Below are 20285 nucleotides of genomic sequence, written 5' to 3' on the forward strand. Positions count from 1 at the left end.
CAGAAGAGAGGACTGATGCAGCTGGATTTTTTTCTGGGTAATTTGAACAGGCTTTTCTGTGATTAGAGGAAGTGTAGAAGAATGGAAAAAATTATTCTGTTACTAACTTTAAATTATTTAATAGTCGTTTTGACCACTTGTTTATGACTTAGGAATTACAAAATTTTGCAGGGGTGTCAGCATCTGTAGCAAAATCGTGATTTACTGTAACCCCAGTTTGGTATCTTCTGGTTTTTGTCTGACATATTATGCTTGGAGAAGTAATTTGATCTAACTATATTATACTCATAGTCTGTATAAAAGTTAGTAAACTGTTATTGCATTAAAAACATCTAACGTTTTTATTTGTTTTGACAGCTCTCTTTTGTTTATGTTTTTCTCCCGTGTGTCCAAAATTGATTGTCCTTACAAGTTTCACATGTACAAGCTATTGCAGATTGATTTCAGTGGCAACTCTTGTAAATTTTCTTTAAAATGCAGTTTTCTAAGTACTTAGGGCCTTAACTTTAAATAAGTTAAAGTTAAAAGACTGCAAACCTCCTCATTGTTTTGGTATCCTTTCTTGGCCAGCTGATATTTGGGGAAAAATATTGGAGCAGTTTTAAAGCTGATGAGAAATTCTTTTGACTTTATTGGCCTGCCTCTGAAATTAAGTAGCTTTTTGAAGAATAGATAATAGTTTTAAGCTTGCAACCTTGAAAATATTTCTTTCTACCTGTTAGCCTTTTATCATCCCTATAATTCTAAAAAGGAAAAATATCATACTGCTTCCTTATCTTTAGCCTTTAGTCTAGTGTGAAATTGGAAATGTTGGTTAAAGTTTAACCTAAGTGACCAACTGATATTTGAGAATAAAATATACTAAAATTATTTCCATTAACAGAGATGTACTCAATATTTTCCTGAATCTCTTTACCACAGAGAAGTGCTTTTCAAGACAAAATTTAAAACCCATAGGTAAGGTTTTTGCCATGTGCAGGAGCTGTTTTCCAGAAGAGGAATAATTTTGAGTAAGAGAAACGTTATTGCAGAAAATCATCATTTGTCAATAAGAGAGGAGAAGATTGTGGTGCTGCTGGTTAAGGAGTTCTCCTGATCAAACTCCATGCTATCCACTGCTATGTGTCTTATTATTTCCTTTTTTCTTCTGAAAAGATGCCATTTTACTTCTTTGCATTTTTTTTTTGTGTTTGAACACTCTGATGACCTGTGTGATGACCATCTCCCCAGAGTTCCAGAAAGTTAATTTTAAGTGACTAGATCAATGTAAGGCAGAAATTCTTTATATCTATGTTATGTATTTCTGGCATGTGTTCCTATTCCTATGCAGAAACCCTCCAATTTCAGATGGACTGTGTCTGGTTTTGCCAGAGTGGATATTGGTGTAGTCTGAAGTTTACAATTTAGCTGGGAAGAAAACCCTGGGGACATAATTTCAGAGTCTTAACTTACTCACTGGAGGATGCTGCTTCTCATACAAATTGCTACAAATCTCTGTACTTAGTGAGGCCAACTGTGAAATGAGAATAATAATGCTTATGCACCTTTATAAAGTGATTTCAAATCTACAAATGAAAATTTAAGTTCAAGGCATTATTATTATTATTAACCACATTTTCCAGATAGGGTAATGAAGAAGAGAGAAGTGGAGTTTCTTTTCAAAGTATCTTCTCCCCAAATGCACTAACATGCTGACCAGGTGTACTGTCTGTGCCTCTCTGAATCTGATAGAAGTATTTTACAGTTAAGTTTAGTCTCCATAAATTATGTTTTTAAATATTCAGCCATTATTTCTTCTGTGTATCGACTCAAATGTTGTTTAACACATAAAAAAACTATCAGGATAGAAATAATTTAAGTTTCCTTAAACACTTCTATTTTAAGGGGTTGCCTCTAGACTGACTATTATATGATCATCAGTTCTGTAAATTGAATTAATCTGTTAGTCCATGAAGCAGGTAGAGAAAGCCAAGGATTTCCTCATGCAATCATATCACAAAAGTCATTAGATTAAGAAATAATAGTAAATGTGATACTGTTTCTATCACCCTTAAAGGTTTAAGCCTTTAGGATTTGCATTTTTAAGGGTAACTCCTTTGCTGCAAAGTCCAGAAAATCACCTTAAATATATGAAAACTAATGGTAAGGCTGTATGTGGGACTTTTTTCACACTGAAAATGGTAGCATGCAATTGATTTTAAAATCTGTCCAGTACTGTGAGGCTCACGCCTTTGAAACACAGCAATCAGTTGTCAGTTAAATTTTAATTTCTGGCTGCAAGAACCAATATGATTCAGGTTGCACTAAGTTTTCTGGCTCGGTTGGGTGCTCTCTAGAGCACTGATTTTGCAGAGGTTATGGTAGAAGACATAAGCACTGTTAAAATGGAAATAAACATGTGGTTCATCTGGAATGGATCATGTGTCTTTAAGGTTTAAATCTAAGTCTGCCCTGCAGTGCTGTTTTGGTGGACTTTTTGGACTGTGTCACTGGTGTCTCAGGCTGAGTGTGCTGAATGCTGAGGATGTTTTCAAAGGGCAGTGCTTAAATGGTGAGCTGTTGATACATCTTGCTCTGTATTGTGCTGCTTGAAGCTGTGAGGACATATGAACAGCTGTGCACACTCAAAAGTCAAAGAGACTTTAGGAAAAAAAGATATTAAAAGAAGCAGGAGAAAAAGGCCGTTTTCTGCAAACATTTTGGAGGATCACAAAGAGTTATAGTGGATTTGCACAGAGTAGTAGTGTTAGCACTAGAGAATATACTTTCAGGTCCACTTTAGTCAAATAAACCAAAAGACATCAAGATGGAATTACTTTATGATGGTCTTTATATTCACTTCAGGAGAAGTCATAAAGTTATTTACAATACAATGTTGTGTATAAGCAACTTAAATTACTTCTTGGTAAAAAATACTGCTTATTTAAAAAGAGATGTTTACTAAGGCAGTCATTATACTTTTCTACTGTATAGAGTAATGGTTTTGAAATTGTTACGCCCTATAACTCTTAATTAAGCTTGACAGTTTTAACATTGACATTGAAGTAGTTGGTTGGAAAGACAGTCTGCAAACAAGAGCCTCTCTTACTGGTCCCAGAGCTTGTGTTTGTTTACAGGCTTTATTGTATTGTGAGAAAAGGAAGAAAGTAGCAGTTCTCTTTAATTATACATCATGTGTAGCATGTCAAAACAAGGGACTCTAAACAAGCACAACTGACTTACAATAAAAGGAGTTATCAAAGACTTTGTTTAGTGACTAAACCTACCAAACTTTATTGGTGTGACAGGTATCTTATGGGAATGGTTTGTTGTAACGATTTGGAGGGTCTGCTTGAGTAAATAGTTACTTACAGGCATGACCTACTCTTTTGTGAGCTGATCTTTGCTGGATATGGTGTCCTGTTCTGCCAGACTACAATAATACTATCACACCATTTACTTGCAAACAGATTTTTCAATCTTGTTTAAAAGTTATATGAACGATGAACAGGTCTCATTACATAATTTTCAACATTAGGTAATTATTTTATACCTGTGAAAGAAGCATCAATATTCTGATAGTGTTCTCTATTTGCTTCTTTATCACCTGCTAGTTTTATTCCACGACACAGGTGTTGGTTAGTTCCTGATTTAAGTAAGCTTATTGTATTTATTCAGTCCACAGAACTTTGATTTTAGGTCTTATTTTTCTGCCAGATGCAACACAATGACATATTGAAGAATAAAATGTGAAGAGGAACTTCATCCAGGTTACATAAAAATTCCTTAGCTGACTGATAATGTAATGCAATTTTCATCGCCTCTGTGGTTTTTATCTTTCTTTTTGTTTATTTAACCTTGTTTTCTCCAAGTGTAGATTTATCTATTTATAAAATATATACAGGTAGGTCTTAAAAATGTTTTGTTAAAAAAAGAAGCCAGTGGTGGATGTAAATGTATACAATGTCCTAAAACAGGCAGCAAAACTGAGCTGCCTTCATCAGATTAAAAAAAATAACTCTAGAAATAATAAAATTAAGCTCGTGGAATCAGAAGACATAATTTTGGGAGTGAAATGTTTGTGAAGGTTAGGAAATTAAAGTCATTGTCTTTCTTTCCCATATCTGTTAAAAACTTTTTGTAATATAAGAAAAGGTTCCCCTCCTCATCATTCCTTGCCAGAAACTTACTCCAGAGGCCCTAACACCCTCCCACTGCCACCACTGCCACCACTGCTTGTGTGGGCTATTTTTAGGTCCACCGGGAAAGCCCCCTTTGCCTTTCTGAAGCTTCTGGATGGCACTCTGGGACTTGTATCAGATCCACCCCCTTCAAAATACAGAGGAATCTGCTTCGGGTAAACAGCAAGACTGAAAAGGTGGTATGGGCACAAATGTCCTTTCTGGCATGCACCCCAAAGGGGTTTGAGGTGTTGCAGAAACAATTGTCTCAGCATGGATTTTCATGAAAGCATATGAGGTGAAATCTTGGGAGTCAATGGGAGTTTACTCATCAGTCTCATCCATTATATCTGAGGAGTAAATAATTAATGTTACAGGGGTCACAGTTTGCTCAACTTTTTTAAACTCAGTGAACTTACTAAATATGAAATCCAACCATCTCCAAAGTCCATCGTAGCCTAGTTGATTTGAATGCTTTGTGCTTTTAAATAAGTGCTTAATTAGTACACATGAGTTCATGTCAGTAAAAGATACTGTATTTCATTGGGATGGCTGAACAGAAGTAGGGAAAGAGAGCCTGTAATTGTCCACACTGGAGTTTGGCTAGAATCCATCTGTGATTTGTAAGGTGTCTTATAAGTTAAAGCTGAGAAGTGGAAAGGAATTTTTGGTTTTTCGTATGGACTCATTTGCTGAATAGGAGTTTGATCTTCCTACAGTCACATAATGCCTATTTTCCTCTTTCTGAAAGTGAGACGTTTCTGTGTGCCCTCACAACATTATATTGGAGTTTAGCCCCTGGGATATTCAGTGGATGCACACAGGACTTTTAATGATGATATATTTGTCCTGAGCATGGTAGTGGGACTGTATATACAGGGCAGAGGGAGGAATTGTGTACAAAGAGTACAATCCATCAGCGTTAAATGTACTGGAGAAGGAATCAAGCTGAGTTTGGGAGTGGGAATACCATGAGAAGTGGGAAGAATGAAGCACCTAAAATCCTGCTCTGTTGGATTTGAACATTTTATGCTTTGTTGCCAAGTCTTCTGAAGATAGAAAACCACTCTTCTTGCCTGAAAATTATCCTGCAAAACCAGAGGTTACACTTTTCTCTGAAAGCACATGAAATGTCCTCTGAAATGTCACACATTAGGAAGGAGGCAACAGTGAATATAATCCTATAATACTGTGGTGAAGTAATTGGAGGATGAATTCAAAGTGGGAAAGAGAGGTTTGAATAAGTTGGAACACTAACTGTGTTCAGGTCAGTGGGCTGCAGAATCAGACTTTTACAGGTTACTCCTGTTTAACTGTTTTATGAAAAGAATTCCATCAAGATATTTAATTTTATAGCAGGGAAGAATCTTCTTCTCTAAGAATATTGTCGTGTCTGGGGAGAAGAGCACTGCCTTGACTGAATTTGGGTGTGAATTCCCTCTGATCGAGAGGGAATCTGAATGTGGGTCATCAGCCTCCTGAGGGCTCACACTAACTTTATCCATGTTGATAAAAGATATAACTCCTTCCCACTTTTTAAAAATTAGATAGCTGACATTGTGAAGCAGGATCTAATAGGTATGCTCCAGAAACAGGTACTTGAAACATGTGCTTCAAATGAGATCAGTAGGGAAATGTCTCATTTGTAGACAGGTGTGTTGTTTTTACATCAAAGGAGGCATCAGGTTCTGTCTGCCTCTTAAAGTGCATCTCGGTGTTAGTAGAATTCAGACTTTTATGTGGATAGGAGATGTTAGTGCCAGGAACTGAAGTGTCAGTGGAGTGCTTAGTAGAAGTAAGCAGGGGTTTTAAATGCTGTGCACTCAGGCACTTTTGTGTTCTTACTCTTTGGTCAGTACTCCAATATGTGAATCATTAAATACATACTACATTTTATTAATCCTGTAGAAAATATCTAAAGATATCTGTTGACCATACAAATGGCACTGTACTGTTTGCTGAGCTGAATGTTTGCTGAGGGAGCTAGGCTTCTTACCTATTTACCCAGAGAGACTCCTGACATCTGCCTGCTCTGCCTTGTGATTCCTTGAAGTCACCTTGCCCTTGCTTTGTGCAGGTTGAGCCGACAATATTGACTGCCGGGGGAGCTTGTATGCCTGGTTTTCTCCTTGGAAATAGAGACATCCCAGATAACAAGTGTTGTTAGTGTGATAATGTATTCAGACAGTGTTGATACTGTGTTTTTAAAATGCATGGAGGGCATTTTATTAGACCTAGCTATTACACAGAGAGAAAGTGAGCACCTATCTTTGGTTTTCTTTTAAGGTTGGAACTTCCTTGAATAGTAAAAGTTGTTTAGATTTTCTCAAGATTTGTTTTCATTTACACTTTGGTGCAGATTTAAGCTCCAATCAAATGCTATGTGCCTAGAAGTTTTAAACACTAAAGTCAATTTTACCATATCACTATCAATATTTTTATAGCAAACCTATATGTCTAATTCTTGTCTCTTAAGGTCTTCTAACTGGTATCAAACTTAGAAGGTGTAAAATAGGTACTGTTTCAGATGATGACTTGCCTATGAATAACGAAGCAAAGCATTTAGTATTTTTTGTAATGTAGTTGAAGTGAAATTATTGTGGTTTTAAAGTTTACCTTAAGTCTGAAAGTTGTGTCAGATTCTGCAACCCTGGGGACTAGTCTTTCCTTTTGGCACAAAATTATTTCTCCTCCTGCTATTTCAGTTCCTATTCGTCACTTCAGCCTCACTTGGCTATTTTTTCCATGCCACAGGATAAAACATATCTGAATAATATTGTAGACCTCTACTTGTCTGTGCCTATATCAGAAATCTTTCTTTTTTTGATTGTTGGACAATTTGAGTCCAATCTTGGAAACTGGAAGAGTGTAAGTGAGCAGGTGACAACATCTCAGCTGAGCAAACCACTGCTGCTTCCAGTTAATTCTGATCTTTTTTGTGCTTGGGTGGAAATGAAAGTCCAGTTTGCACAAAGTGCAGAATGATGGGTACGGTTTGACCACATCTCTTGAGATAAGCAACAAGGGTGTGAGGTAAATCAAGCCAAAGGCCTTGCAGTGGCAAATGGTGCATCTGCCAGAGTGTGTCTTGGGAGGCCTGGTTTATGGTTTATGTACATTGCTACCCCCTCAGAGTGACTGGTTACTCTGCTGTGCTTATTTTCAAATGAGAGTTGGTAATGGGACACAGGCATAATTTCCATGTATATAATAGTAGGTATTAGCGATGCCTTAATGTAGGGATGGGACCACAGTCGGGCTAAAAACGATTTATTGCTCAGATGAGTATCGGCCTCAAAGGCCGTGAAATTTTAGAGGAGCAAGAAATCGGCCATAGCTCAAAGTAGTCACAAGTTTCTTCATTACAAGGCAATATATAACTTTCTAATCCAATGGAAAATTACCACAAAGTTTATTTTGTTTTTCTAACCTTTATCACCTTTACTTGATTCTACTGCACTGTCTATACTTCTATCCAATGGGCTACTACTACACGTACACACATATGCTTCTATTATAACATCTCCACTCTTAGCTTACTCTATACAATTACATTACTACACTATAAAACTTTTCACCATCTTATCCAATACAGTTTCTTTCTTACTTAAGCCATATTCTTACAACTATGGAAACAAAAGTTTATAATTTTTCTGCTTAATATTTGTGCACTTTTATATCAATCCAAGCTTCTTCCAAGGCTGCAAATCAAACCCTTCAGTATCTGGAAGTTTCTATCTTTCCATTTCATACAAGATGTGTGGTTATGATTTCTATTTAAATAGTCAGTTCTCATGATTCAGTTGAGTTCTGTGTTGCTCTAGAGAATTGAATCCTGCCATGAAGTTTCTTTGTGATGCTGGACAAGTTATCTAAAACTGAAGATTCACTACTGGGAATTGCGTGACTTTATTCTGCTTGACCAGACTGAGATGTTTGACACATAAAGAGCAGAAGTCTCAAGCACACAGAAATGCAACTATAGACTGTAGGACTTAGTATGAAAAGAAGTGCCCCATCACACACTGAGATCAGAAATGCAGCACTCACATTCTCCAGAGAAGCATCAGCATTAATTGACAAATTTCATTGCAAGGCATGGCATCCTTCCAGGCACTGTGGTTGATGATGTGGGTATATTATCCCATGTGTATGGCCATGTTTGTAACTTATTGTGAGAAATTAGTTGGTTTGAATTCATCCACATAAATTCTTATAGAGAGTTCTCCAGAGGGTAACACATTGCAGCTTCTCAATAAGACTGTTTGCACAAATCCCCTTTTCTTCTTACTCTTCTTGCTGGAATTTGCTTGGAGAATTAAGAGCTGCAAAATATTTAAAAATCAATAGAATTTACATGAAAAAATGAACACTAAAATGCATTGACAGGGATAACAGTGCCTTTGCACGAAAATCAGTTAGGTATGCATATTTGATTTATTCATTCAGTAACTTTGAGAATATGTTTCTAAGGTCTGTGATCCTTTTGCATAATTTGTGCTGTTTTTTTATTGGAGTTGTCACTGTTATGAGGAAAATTAAATGGCTTGTTTGGAGGCTTGGGATTCAGTGTGGAAAAAAGCAGCTACACAATGTTTCATAAGCAGTGGCTATAATTAATACAATAGTCTAAGCTTAACTGTTTCTCTGAATTAAAGCTGACAACTACCTTTTCAACAAGAGCACAGATAGGGGAAGTAGATTTTACTGACTTGAAGTTTTTCCATTTTCAGAGTAGTAGTTCTGCAGGAGTTGTGCAACTTTTAATACGTGAAATGTTTATATTTTAGAGCGTTGATTTGGTTTGCATAATGAACCTATGAAATGATCCTTTTTTATATTCCTTGGTATAACAAGAGAACACGGGTTTCCTGATGAAAGGAAGCACTGTTGGGGGAAATCTTGGTTCAAGAAAGAGAACAGTAGAATGACGAGTGTTTTTGTATAAGGTGCACTATTTGTTCTGTTCAAAATGAGATTTTAGCCTGAAAGATAACCTTAGAAAGTAGCATCTTAGGATTTCATGTTAAGTGCTTTTTTGGGAATTTATAAAGCTGTATTTATATTTTAAGTTAAGTCTCCCTCACACCTTCCCTACATGATAGATAAAAGTGTCTGATTGGCTCTTAAGTATAAAAATCTAAAGTTTATAGCCAAATTTTGTTGAGTATAAAATTGCAAAAGTGTCATGTAAGTTAAACTGATCTTGTAGCATTTTTGGTAAAGACATTGTTCAAAAAATGTAAATGAAAATTCAAAAGTCAAAAGCCATGTGGTTATTGGCATATTTAGATTAGCATTTTACTGTGGATCAAGAATATAATTTTGAAGCAATTTTCATGATCCTTCCTGTTTGCTGTGGTTTGCTTTACATTGCAGAATGGTTTTGGAATATGTAAACTAATTTCCTTTTGGATAAAAACGTGCTGCAGGAGTGCACATAACACTCTCCTACTCTTAATGAGTTTACAAAATCAGACTAGACTTAACCTGAAGTAGCCTCCTTCTCTCTTTCTCCCAAAACATGTGTAATGTGATTATCATACCTTCAGCACCAACAGTTCTGCTTTACAGACTGATTTTATTCTGCCATGCTACTTGCTAAGGTGAATCTACATAGTGCTCATAGTGAGCTGCCAAAGACATTAATTGATATAATTAGAATCTTGTCTTGTGAATCAGAAGTCAGCTTTCAAGAAGTGCTCTATCAGCAAGTAAATTAGGAATTGTATGTGTGTAGCAGGTAGGAAACTACAGGTGGAGTGTTTCAATGTCTGAAAAAGCAAAAAGCACACAACCATGATGAAGAAGCCCTTTCAGGAATTGGGGAATGCTCCTTAGTCTGACAGACCCATTCCTCCATAGTTTCTGTCTAATCAAACATTTATTTCATTCCTGGTGGAGAGATTGTTCAATTTGAGTATGTTTGGGAAGTGGATGGTAGCTCTTGAACAAAGCCCTGAATGAAATAATCCATTTCAGTAAGAAGAGTATCAGTTTTGGACTTAACACTTGGAGGCAGGTGCTTACTTGGCAGAAAAATGGTGTTGATTTGGTTCTGATCCTGCAAACTCCTTTGTTTTTGCTTGAAACCCACATTAATGGTGGTGATCCGTAGCAACAGCTGGATCAACTGCCACTGTGGTTTAGTTATGTTTCCTGGTTTCATGAACTGCTTTCTTTAGGGTTTATTATGATAGAATCACAGTAAATCTAACTTACCTGGAATTCTTAGAATCACAATTTTGATGTTAATTGTTGTGCAGCTGAAGGAACTTTAACTGCCCAAGGAGCTGCCTCACCCTGTTGCTCTCTTGTCTTATCAGTCATTTTTGGAATTGTGAAAAATAGCCTTGTCCCTTCCTACATACTCTGACATTTAAGTCACTGTTCATTTAAAATTAATCTGAGGTGGTAGGAATTTTCTGAGTAAGGTATGGTACTGGAAACCACATATTTTTTCTTTTTTCTTTTTCTCTTTTTTTTTGTTTTGTATTGTTTTGTTTGGGGTTTTTTTGTTTGGCTATTTTTTGTGGGGTTTTTTGTTTGTTTTGGTTTTTGTTTGTTTTTGCTGTCATGGTATATTTATATATATCATGGTGTATCTGTAGACTGATGTGAGAGCAGAAACATGAGCAGGAAATTTTCAGTGAGATCATTCAGAACTTTTTCTCTCAGAAGTTGTTGTACCATTTGGACATCCACTGATATGATCAGGAACGTGTGTAACTGCAGTGTCTTTTCAATGGATTTTGGTTAGTATCTTGGGTATTTAGATATTTTTCTATCAGTACAGAAATTTTCTGGAAACTTATAACCAACTTTCAGCTCTGCCCCTGTGCTACCTGTCTCTTTCTCTGAACTGAACTGAACCTGCTTCTTGTTGATGTTTGATAGATCACTGGAAAAGAAAGGAATGGCTCCTCTTCAGGCAAACAGTAAAATGCAAATACCAAAAAATCAAACCCAAAACATTAATTGTTCAGTGGAAGCCACTTTCTGTGGGTGAAACTCTGAATTTGAAGTCATACTTTGTCAGCACCTTGAGGCATGCCTGTGTCTTAGCACAGCACGTGCCTCTCATTGTGTATTACCACTTGCATCATGTCAGAAAGTGTGGGAATAGCAGTGATCTTTCCCAAAGGACCTCTTGTTTGAAGCATTGAAAGTTTTTTCCCTGCCTCAGAAAATTCAATACCAAGATCCTCACAGTATGCAGAAAAACTCCCAGTAACATGATTCTAACATTGAAAGGAAGCAAAGTGGCATATATTATTTTATTGGCTACCAGAGAAATGGTTGTCTTTAAAAATATATATGTGTTCTACGTATGCTCTGTGACAGACATACAGCCTGAAGACTGGCATGTGGCAACGGGAAATCAATAAAAAATGCATAATGAGATTATAAATATTTATGAAATAGCTGGATGAATATGATATAACAGGGAGAAGCCAAGAAGGCTTTTAGAGTAGCAAATCTGTGCTCTAAAATATGTTGGAATTGTTCTGAGTTACAATGTGGTAAAAAGTCATTGCATAGGAAGTGCATAGGCTATCAGAGATGTTCACAGCACTTTTAATAAATGTCCTTTTCAAAGCAACCATGAGAAGTTTCATCAAAGAAGTTCAGCTAAATAATTTTGGAAAGAAGAAAAAGAAAAAAAATTTCAGGAGAGATGAGGTGATGATGCAAGTGTAGAAACTTGTAGGCATTGTTGATTGACTGATGGATTGATTTGTAAGTTAGGAAAGTTTTCCAACAGGAATAAAAGTGATCCAGCTTAATTCAAAGATTAGGAATTTTGCAAGTCCGCTAGAACATTTTTAAACTGTATTTTTTCATAGAACTGCCTGTTCACATAGTTGTCCACGTGTTCATACTTAGTCTGTAAGTTATCCTTGTAAGTCTGCAAGGTTTATAAGCATCAAATAGAAAAACAAGATAGGGGAAAAATTTGGTTCCTCAAATGCAAGTAAAAATTTCCTACAGTCATCCTCATTTCTGTAGGTCTGTACATCACAGGCCTTACTGTGTGGCTAATTCTTCTACAAGAGGACTTTGACTGTGGGACTTGACTCCATTTGTTCTCTGTGTTGATGTAAACATCAAGAATAAGCTGAGGTTTTGTAGGGAGCAATTTATTATTTTCTGTTCTTGCTGCAGAAAATTATACTAAAATGGAATATTATACTAAAAATGGAAGAAACTGTGCAAGAGAGGAACTTGTTCTGCCTTTGGCAAAAGGCTTACAAAAATTTCTTCAGTGGAGATGTCCATATCTGGGGATATTGCTGCTGATTTCTTGCTTACATAAACCTGTTTCCCATTAGTCCAAACAGAGTAATGGTTGGGTCAGGGTACTAATTAGCTTTGTGAAAAATAGATGGGCAGACAGTCCAGGAGATAGATGCATCCTAATTTGTTAAGGGCTTTTAAAGATAAATGGCCTTGAAGTAGATTTGTTTTCAAATGAATAGCCAGTAGAGTGCTCGGAGCAGTGGCCCAGTGAGCTCTCATCAGTTTTTCTCAGAGTGATGAACACTGCATATTCTGTCTGTTGACATGGTCTTTGCCATCAGATGTCCCAATTTATTAATAGTTTTTAGGGCAATGGTTGTAAATTAATGCAGCCCAATTTTATTACTGCTTTACATCTACTGAGGACTGAGTCTTGTGTGAAGCTTTATATTAACTCAGCAGGCATCATTAAAATATTGACATTTAGGCTCATTTTGGCAGCATTAATCATAACATTTTATCATGCCTTAATTGTATGAAATGACTGGTTTGAAATTACTAGAGTGTTCACTTCTCTAAAAGCAGGTGAAACAATAATTTCTATTTCTCTACTTTTTCAACCTGTAACTGTACTTTAAAAAACCCAAACAACCCTAAATACATACCCCCCTCTCCCATCTCCTAACTGTGTGTGCTGTAGGCATCTACTTCTTGTCTTCTTTGCAACAACTGAACATGCGACTCTTATGGGCCTCACTGGAAGCTCTTGGAAGTGTCATCTCTGAAAATCAGCCTGACCTTGGCCTCAGAAATGTACCCTAATATATATAACAAGAGTCCTCCTGGTGTGAAAAAAAAGCTGGAATCGATGGCTGTTTTCATATGTTAAAATGGCTTAACGGTTTAAAACAGGCACAGAAATGCCTTTTGTGATTCACCAGCAGGAATAGGCTTACAGCACCCGTGTCTGCTTCTATTATACCAGTAACAGAACCTGTGATATTTGCTGGCTCTTTTCAATGGAGGGCATCACTAGATGATTATGTTTAATACAAGGAGTTGGCAGCCTTTGTCACTTAACAATCATTAGGAGATCTGCTGCTGAGGTCCCATTTTGTGAGGCAGCTGGAAATTGGTACTTAGTTTGAATGTATTGTTTTCTACCTTTCTCTTAAAGTTCAAGGACAAGGCAAAACAGTTCAGACTACACAAAGCAAAAACTTTTTCTCACTTTCCTTTGTTTACGTGGTCTTTCCACCTCTCTGTTTATTCCCTCTGAAAATTTATTCCCTTATATACACGTGAATTAAATGAAAGTGGGGACATGTCAGCAAAGATGTGGAAGCAGAAGACTTGAGGGAAGCATTGAAGTATTTGAAAGCACCAGGCGGAAGATAGCTATGATAATTATGTAGACTTTATAGTGGAGAAAAAATCATCTAGGTCTTCATTTATGTTTCTCTTGATACTTAAGAAGGAGAACAATACTGTTGCTTTTATTTTAGGAAACTGAGGTATCTAATGGGTCAGTGGGGTGGGAAACCCTGAACCACTCAAAGGGAAAGGTGCAGAAGATGCAGAACAGTGGTATCCCAGTGTGCTAACCTTCACTTTGTTCTCCTAACCATGCATTTAATTAATTATTTTAAAGACTGCACCTCCCAACTCCCATCCTTAGATGTTCTTTCAACTTCAGCACATTGACCAGCTATATTTTCCTTCATAATATGATATGGCTTAGGCCACGGGCTTCTACTGTAGCCTTCTGCCTCCTATTAGACTCAATCTTCTCAAAAGACTTTCTAGTGATAGAGGTTTTCTTTTTTCAATTGCAGTGGCTTCACATGACCAAATAATATTCATTAACTTCATTGCCTAAGGATATCAAACTCCAGGGGAAACTTGTATTCCTATATGATTGGCAAGATAATTAGGAAGCGAAATAATGCAAATCCCACCACAGGCAGCTGTCAATGATTTACGTATTTACTCTTTGAATTCCAAGTGTGTCATATCATACATTCTTTTTTTCTTTTAAGGTTTTTCTTACTCTAGGTTTATTATCAACCTTCACCATGCACGTTTTGCAGGGGCAGGAGGCTTTATGAGCTCAATCAAGTTGGGCTGGTAAATCCACTGAGATTTTTAGTCTGCAGTATCACCTAGATAACACAGGGTAAAGTACACTTTTGCTTTTACTAGCTTTTGATTTTAAGCTCCTGGGTCATCGCCTTTCATTCTTTATTTGTAAAATATCTACCACAATTAGAGCTTCTACATGATATGAAAACACAGGCACTGTGTGAAGAAGCCACTGATGGCAGCAAGAGTTCTGCTTCCTCTAGGAGGGTAGAATATTGGATGTAGGTTAGAGACATCTTTATATGAAGTTTCTTCCAGCCTTCCCCATTAACAGAGACCAGGGTGAAACTCATATCAGTAATTGCTGCATCCAGGCAGCAGCAGCAGCAAGTGGGAGATTAAATGAGAGAGCTGTATAGATGTGGGGTCCTGTTGAGGATGGCCTTCATAAGTAAAAGTCGCTTATAAATTAAACATTTAGCAAAACCCTACCAAGTAAAAGGTACCTTATGAAGTTCTGAGATTTCCGCAATCTGACAGTAGTAAAAATTGAGAAGCAAGGAAATTAGTGGAGTTACTCTGATGTGGTTGGACTAAAATTAATCTGGCTAAAATAAAATAAAAAGGACAAAATCAATATTCTTGCTAATGAGAACCAACATTTATCTTACAGGAAACCTGAAGTTTTGCCTTCTGATTCTGAACCAGCCTTTCAACAAAGGTCATTTTCATTGTCTGTGGAGCAGAGGTAATAATAACTTACATACGTCTTCATTTGCTTATTTTCTTAGCTGTTACCCAGCTAATGTACTTCATGTCTGTTGAATTGCAGTGTGGAGATTTCCTCTTTACTAGAGCAACCTTCCAGTGAGGGTGTGAATTGGCAGAATATGTCCCTTGTTGCTGAATGAGTTGAATCAATAAATGAGCTGGTTATGCAAATTCTGTATCCCTGCATTGCACACGTCAGTGGGAACTTTGTGCACTGATCTGTGTAAGACTGTAGCTTTTCAGAGGCTTTTTAGGAATGATCATTGTTTTGCTGACAAAGTGTAGCAGATCAGTGGTGCATTTAAGAGTCTGGAAGTGAGCATTTCTTTAAAGGTCATCAGTGAAATGTGTTAAATTTAATCAAAATAAAATGAACTGTGTAGGTATTAAGTTGTGAAAGCGGTGGGGAATTTGCATGCTTGTCAGAAATATGCAAATCAGATTTCGCTACCCCTTTGTTAGATATGCACAGTGCTAATCATCATCTCTGGTACGATAACTTCAGATTTACTGACATTTTGTGGAGATATGTAAATCTTTACAAGCTTGGAGCTATTAATTCCTCCATGCAGGAAAGTAGTCCTTCAGAAGCTTTCTGAAAAGCCATAGGAACTGTCTCTAACTTATTCCCAGAATAGGAACCTTGCAGAGAGATTCCTCTTAACTGACTGGAGCAGATAGAGCTATTTGGTTGCACCATAGGCATGAAGGCTGGCAGGGGGTAGCTGTACAGTTAAAAGGAATTGAAATAAGGGATGAAGTGAGCAGGATGCATTCATAGCACTTAATTCCAGTAAACCCAAATTAGTTACCCATATAGCCAGAGGAGTGATAAAAAAGGGAAGAGAGTTGTACAAGATGATCCAAAGCAGCTGAACAAGTGCTGTACTCCAAACAAACTCACTTTCATTTGCATAATCAGCAAGAAAGTAACAAGTGCTCAGTGCAAGGGCTGTCCAGTTATTTTATAGAAGTGAATCTACATCCTTTTTCATTTAAAAAGATACACTGGAACACCTGCTTTTTATTAAACAGAGAAGGAAGCAAGGTGAAGCATTTGATCTTACTTCTTTGTCCCACCTTTCCTGTTTTCAGGATTGGGATTAACAAAAGAGACAGTAAACCAGACCTGCAGTTTCTGAATGGCAGTATTTAGTGTCTTGTAGTGCCTTGCATATGTTGCTTCTGTGCTGTGTTTTGTTATCAGACTTCTTTTTTCAGTCCTTTGAAATTTTAAATCTTCCTCATTTGATCAAACCTTGTGGCATGGAGTGCTTCTTACTGTAACATTAATGAGCCTTTAAACTGTAGTGCTTCTGTAAAGGGTTGAAATAAGAAGCTGAATAAAATCAAGTAGGCCAAAGACTGTTTTATTCGAAGCTACCTCAATGGGCTCCTATTCTCTGAGCATAACTGTGTTGAAAGTCCTCACTAGTGCTGTAAATAGTTTTCCAAAGACTTTGTGGAAGGAGCAGAAGTCCTAATTAAGCTACTAAGACTTTTGCTTGTAGATTACTTTAAGAAATAGGTGGATATTTTCCGTCTAAGTAAAATGACAGATGGAGGTGGTTACATGGTAAACATGAAATGGTTTTCTTCAAAGCATCTCAGCTTCAGAAAACCCAGGTGAATTAGTGAATCGAGGACAAGGTTTTGGTAATGCCTGGCTTACATTTCTAGTGGACTACTTTAGATGTCAGCAGTTTTCTGGATCCTGTTTCTGGAGGAGCATTAGCACAGGGACTGTTGCAGGACTAGGAGAACCTGGGGGGGGTTGGTATGTGAACTGAAAGAAGTTCTGGATGATTCCATAGGAACAGTGCTTGATGACCAGCTGCGTATGCTTGAGGTACCATAAAGAAGAGATGAGAAGGAAATAATGGGGCTGTTAATCCACAGAATATTGTCAGCTGCAACAAAACTCGGGGGGAAAGGGAGGGAAAAATTCAAAGGAAAAATAAGATAAAATAGTGTCCCACTTCTCTTGGGGTTATGGGAATCTTGGGTTTTTATACTCAGCACAGAATGCTGAGATGTGTTATTTTCAAGTAGTTTGTGTCCTATCAAAATAACTTCTTTCATTAGCCCTGTCAGTTTAGTGTCAAGTAAAAAAGTGATGTGATGTGTGATGTCCTAAGTTAAAAAAAAAAAAATCACATCAATAAGTGGCTATTCTAGGCAAAAATCATCCCAGGTGTAACTCCTCTTGGCCTCAAGAAAAAGTGGTTGCAGCTAATTAACCTTTGTCTTATTATACACATTTATGTAATCTATTTTTACTGACATACTTTCAAAAGAACTATTTCAGTTGGTACAAGTTTGTGGGAACTTCCTTCCTTGTGCTTTGTGAAGGACACTGAAATCAGATTTCCTCACTTCCAAAAGACATCATTTACCATTCTTGCCAGACAAACTGGATAAGTGACAATAGTGAAGCAGTACAAGCTAAGAACTATATGATTTTAGTCTATTATATATCATTACTGTAATGGATCAGTCTAGAATACGTTCACTAGTTTGGTGTTTGGTACAGTCATGTGATATTAGGGCTGTCCTAAAAGCAAGATGGATGAAATGCAAAGAAGGGATAGTTTGCAAAGGCAAGATGAAGACTAATATGACAGAAAACACTGGTTGTTCCCCGAAGGATTTATTGAGTTGCATATAGTGAGAAGGGGAAAGCCTAATGATGAGAAATTAAAAAGAATAGGTCAGTGAAGGGGAATAGGAGGTAATGTGGAAAATATGTGTGAGTCAGGGCCCTGCTTTTTCAGAGCTGCACATTTTTCTGTGAGTTAGTTCTGTAAGGAAGACTGGATCCAGTAGGCCTTACCTTAACAACACTGTCATGCATCCTAAATTCCTGCTTATGCAAAGTTTCTCGCTCCTGGTTTGAATTCTGTATAATAAAAAAAAATATGGTTATGAAAAAAATCCAGTTTGAATTAGTCTCTGGGGTTACTTCTCGAGTGATTTCAAATCTAAATATATCTTTCACAGAATTGACTGTGAGTTGAAAGTCTGAAGCTGACTTTATGTAAAGTTTGAAAAGTACAGAACCCCAGGTTTTAGTGGCTGAAAACAGAATGGGCTTTCTGGGGAGTAAATGAAAGTTCCTGAGACTTTGATTCTGCTTTTTAAAATCTCTTTAATCAGAAATGCAATGACTTATGCCAAGAGTTTCAGCTATGTCTAGTGATTGCAAGTGCTCTGATTTTTTGGTGTCTCCCTCGGGAAGTGGCAGAATTACTGCAGGGCTGAGAAATCACCTCAGTGAAAATTGCCTTAAGTTCAGGATCTGAAAATGACTTCTTGTTTCTAGAAACATTACCCCTACAAGCTACTCAAATGATCCAGAATTTTCTTATGTCCTTGCTTTATGAGAGGATGTTAAATGGCTGTACATTGCAGAGTACTTTCCACTCTTAAATGTTGACAATGACAACTGTAAAGAACAGGGAGTTATGCTCTGGAAACTAAGATTATTATTTAAAAAGTCAGAGTGAAATGACAACGTTCTACAGCAATCTGATGAAGTTGTGCTTTATAGTAGGAAAATGTGTCCTTGGGTGTTTTTTAGTTCTCACAGTGGTTGTGATACATTGGCCACTGTGCCTTCCTCAAAAGGATTGCGATTTCTTTCCACAAATAAACACTTTCTAGGAAAGCTTTTAATCAAACAAAACATGTTGAACAACTTTAAATATTAACCATTCATGCTACCAAATGTCCTTGGCTAATGTATTAGAATAAGGTACCAACATCCATTTGGAACGAGCTGACTTGTGGGAGGTGTATTTAATATTGGACAAGTCAATAGGAAGGAGACATCTATGAAACCAGGTTCTGTCCTTCAGGTGCACATCCCTAAAATCCCTAAACAGTCTCTTCCACGGACCATTCTTTCCAGTGAAGGAACTTCACTTCGTGTCTGGCTCTGTCTTACGCTGCTCTACAGACAACATGACCAGCCATAGTATATGGGCATTTTATGACACCTTGTAGATCATAAAAATGGAGGAGCTCCAGAAGGAGGAATGTTGCTCACCCTAGAAGCTCCAGCTCTATATTGTGTGGGGGTTCTGTATACTGAGATAACAGAAAACATTCTTCTACAGCAGCAGTGTAGAAAGTCAAATCCAAACTCTGTTAAATTGTCTTCATGTAAACACTATTTTCTTAGACTGTTTATATTGTGATGGCTTATCCTTAAATTGAGTTTCTTGCAATTTTCCATCTCTATCAATACCCATATTGTAACAGTCAAAGCAGCTGTTACATTCTAAATCTTACCTTGAACGTCAGGCAACTTTCCTGTCAAGGCCAGTCTACTCTTGGGTGAAAATGCCGATAATGAATGGCTGGTTAGCACCTAGAGGTGACTGCAATGTAATTGGTTATTGAGATTTTGAATGTCTTCAGTTGAGGTCCAAGAGCTATGTATAGAGGGAAATAAGATACAAGTGGCAATACAAAGTTCAAGTATCAGTTCAGATGTACAGAGGGGAAGGTGAGAGATCAGTTGGAACAGTTTTAATGTTTCAGAGCAGAAGAAAGGATATTGTAGTTTAATGAAAAGAGGGGGAATAACCTGACTTTCCCTGGTGCTACCTTTTTCTTCTCCATGAATGATACCTTTTCCTTTAGTCTTTAGGGGTTGAACTCACCTACGCTTCCAGAATTATTAGTATGTGCAGCCCTTCACTTGCCCTTTTACCTGTCATCAATGAGCTTGCCCTGTTGGCATATGGTGAGCTTTTTTCTCCCCTTATATTTTCATTTCTAGCTGAACTTACTTGTAATATATCTCAGATTTGTACAGGACCCAGAATTGACAGTTGACATAAAACTTGAGGGAATTCAGAGCAGCTACTATTAATAAACAGGAAAATGTTCGTAAAAATGGTGATTGGTATGTCGCATGGACTTGTATGCTTTATTGCAATTTCCAACAGGGATCCAGACTAGCAGTAACTCTTAGTGCTGGCCTCAGCTAAACTACTCTGTTCTCCACTGAGAACAGAGGGACTC

At 37.2% G+C, this 20285-nt stretch overlaps 1 protein-coding gene across 1 annotated transcript in view; it reads left to right on the plus strand.

The window, feature by feature from the left end:
- Positions 1 to 20285, plus strand: part of TPK1 (thiamin pyrophosphokinase 1) — a 293837-nt gene that overhangs the window by 41835 nt on the left and 231717 nt on the right. Inside the window, exon 2 of the mRNA XM_014887648.2 lies at positions 15157 to 15231. Coding sequence (XP_014743134.2) covers positions 15157 to 15231 — 75 coding nt within the window. The remainder of the gene's footprint in view (positions 1 to 15156; positions 15232 to 20285) is intronic.

Source organism: Sturnus vulgaris, chromosome 1 (genome assembly GCF_052056855.1).
Source record: "Sturnus vulgaris isolate bStuVul1 chromosome 1, bStuVul1.hap1, whole genome shotgun sequence".
In the NCBI taxonomy this organism is placed as follows: Eukaryota; Metazoa; Chordata; class Aves; order Passeriformes; family Sturnidae; genus Sturnus; species Sturnus vulgaris.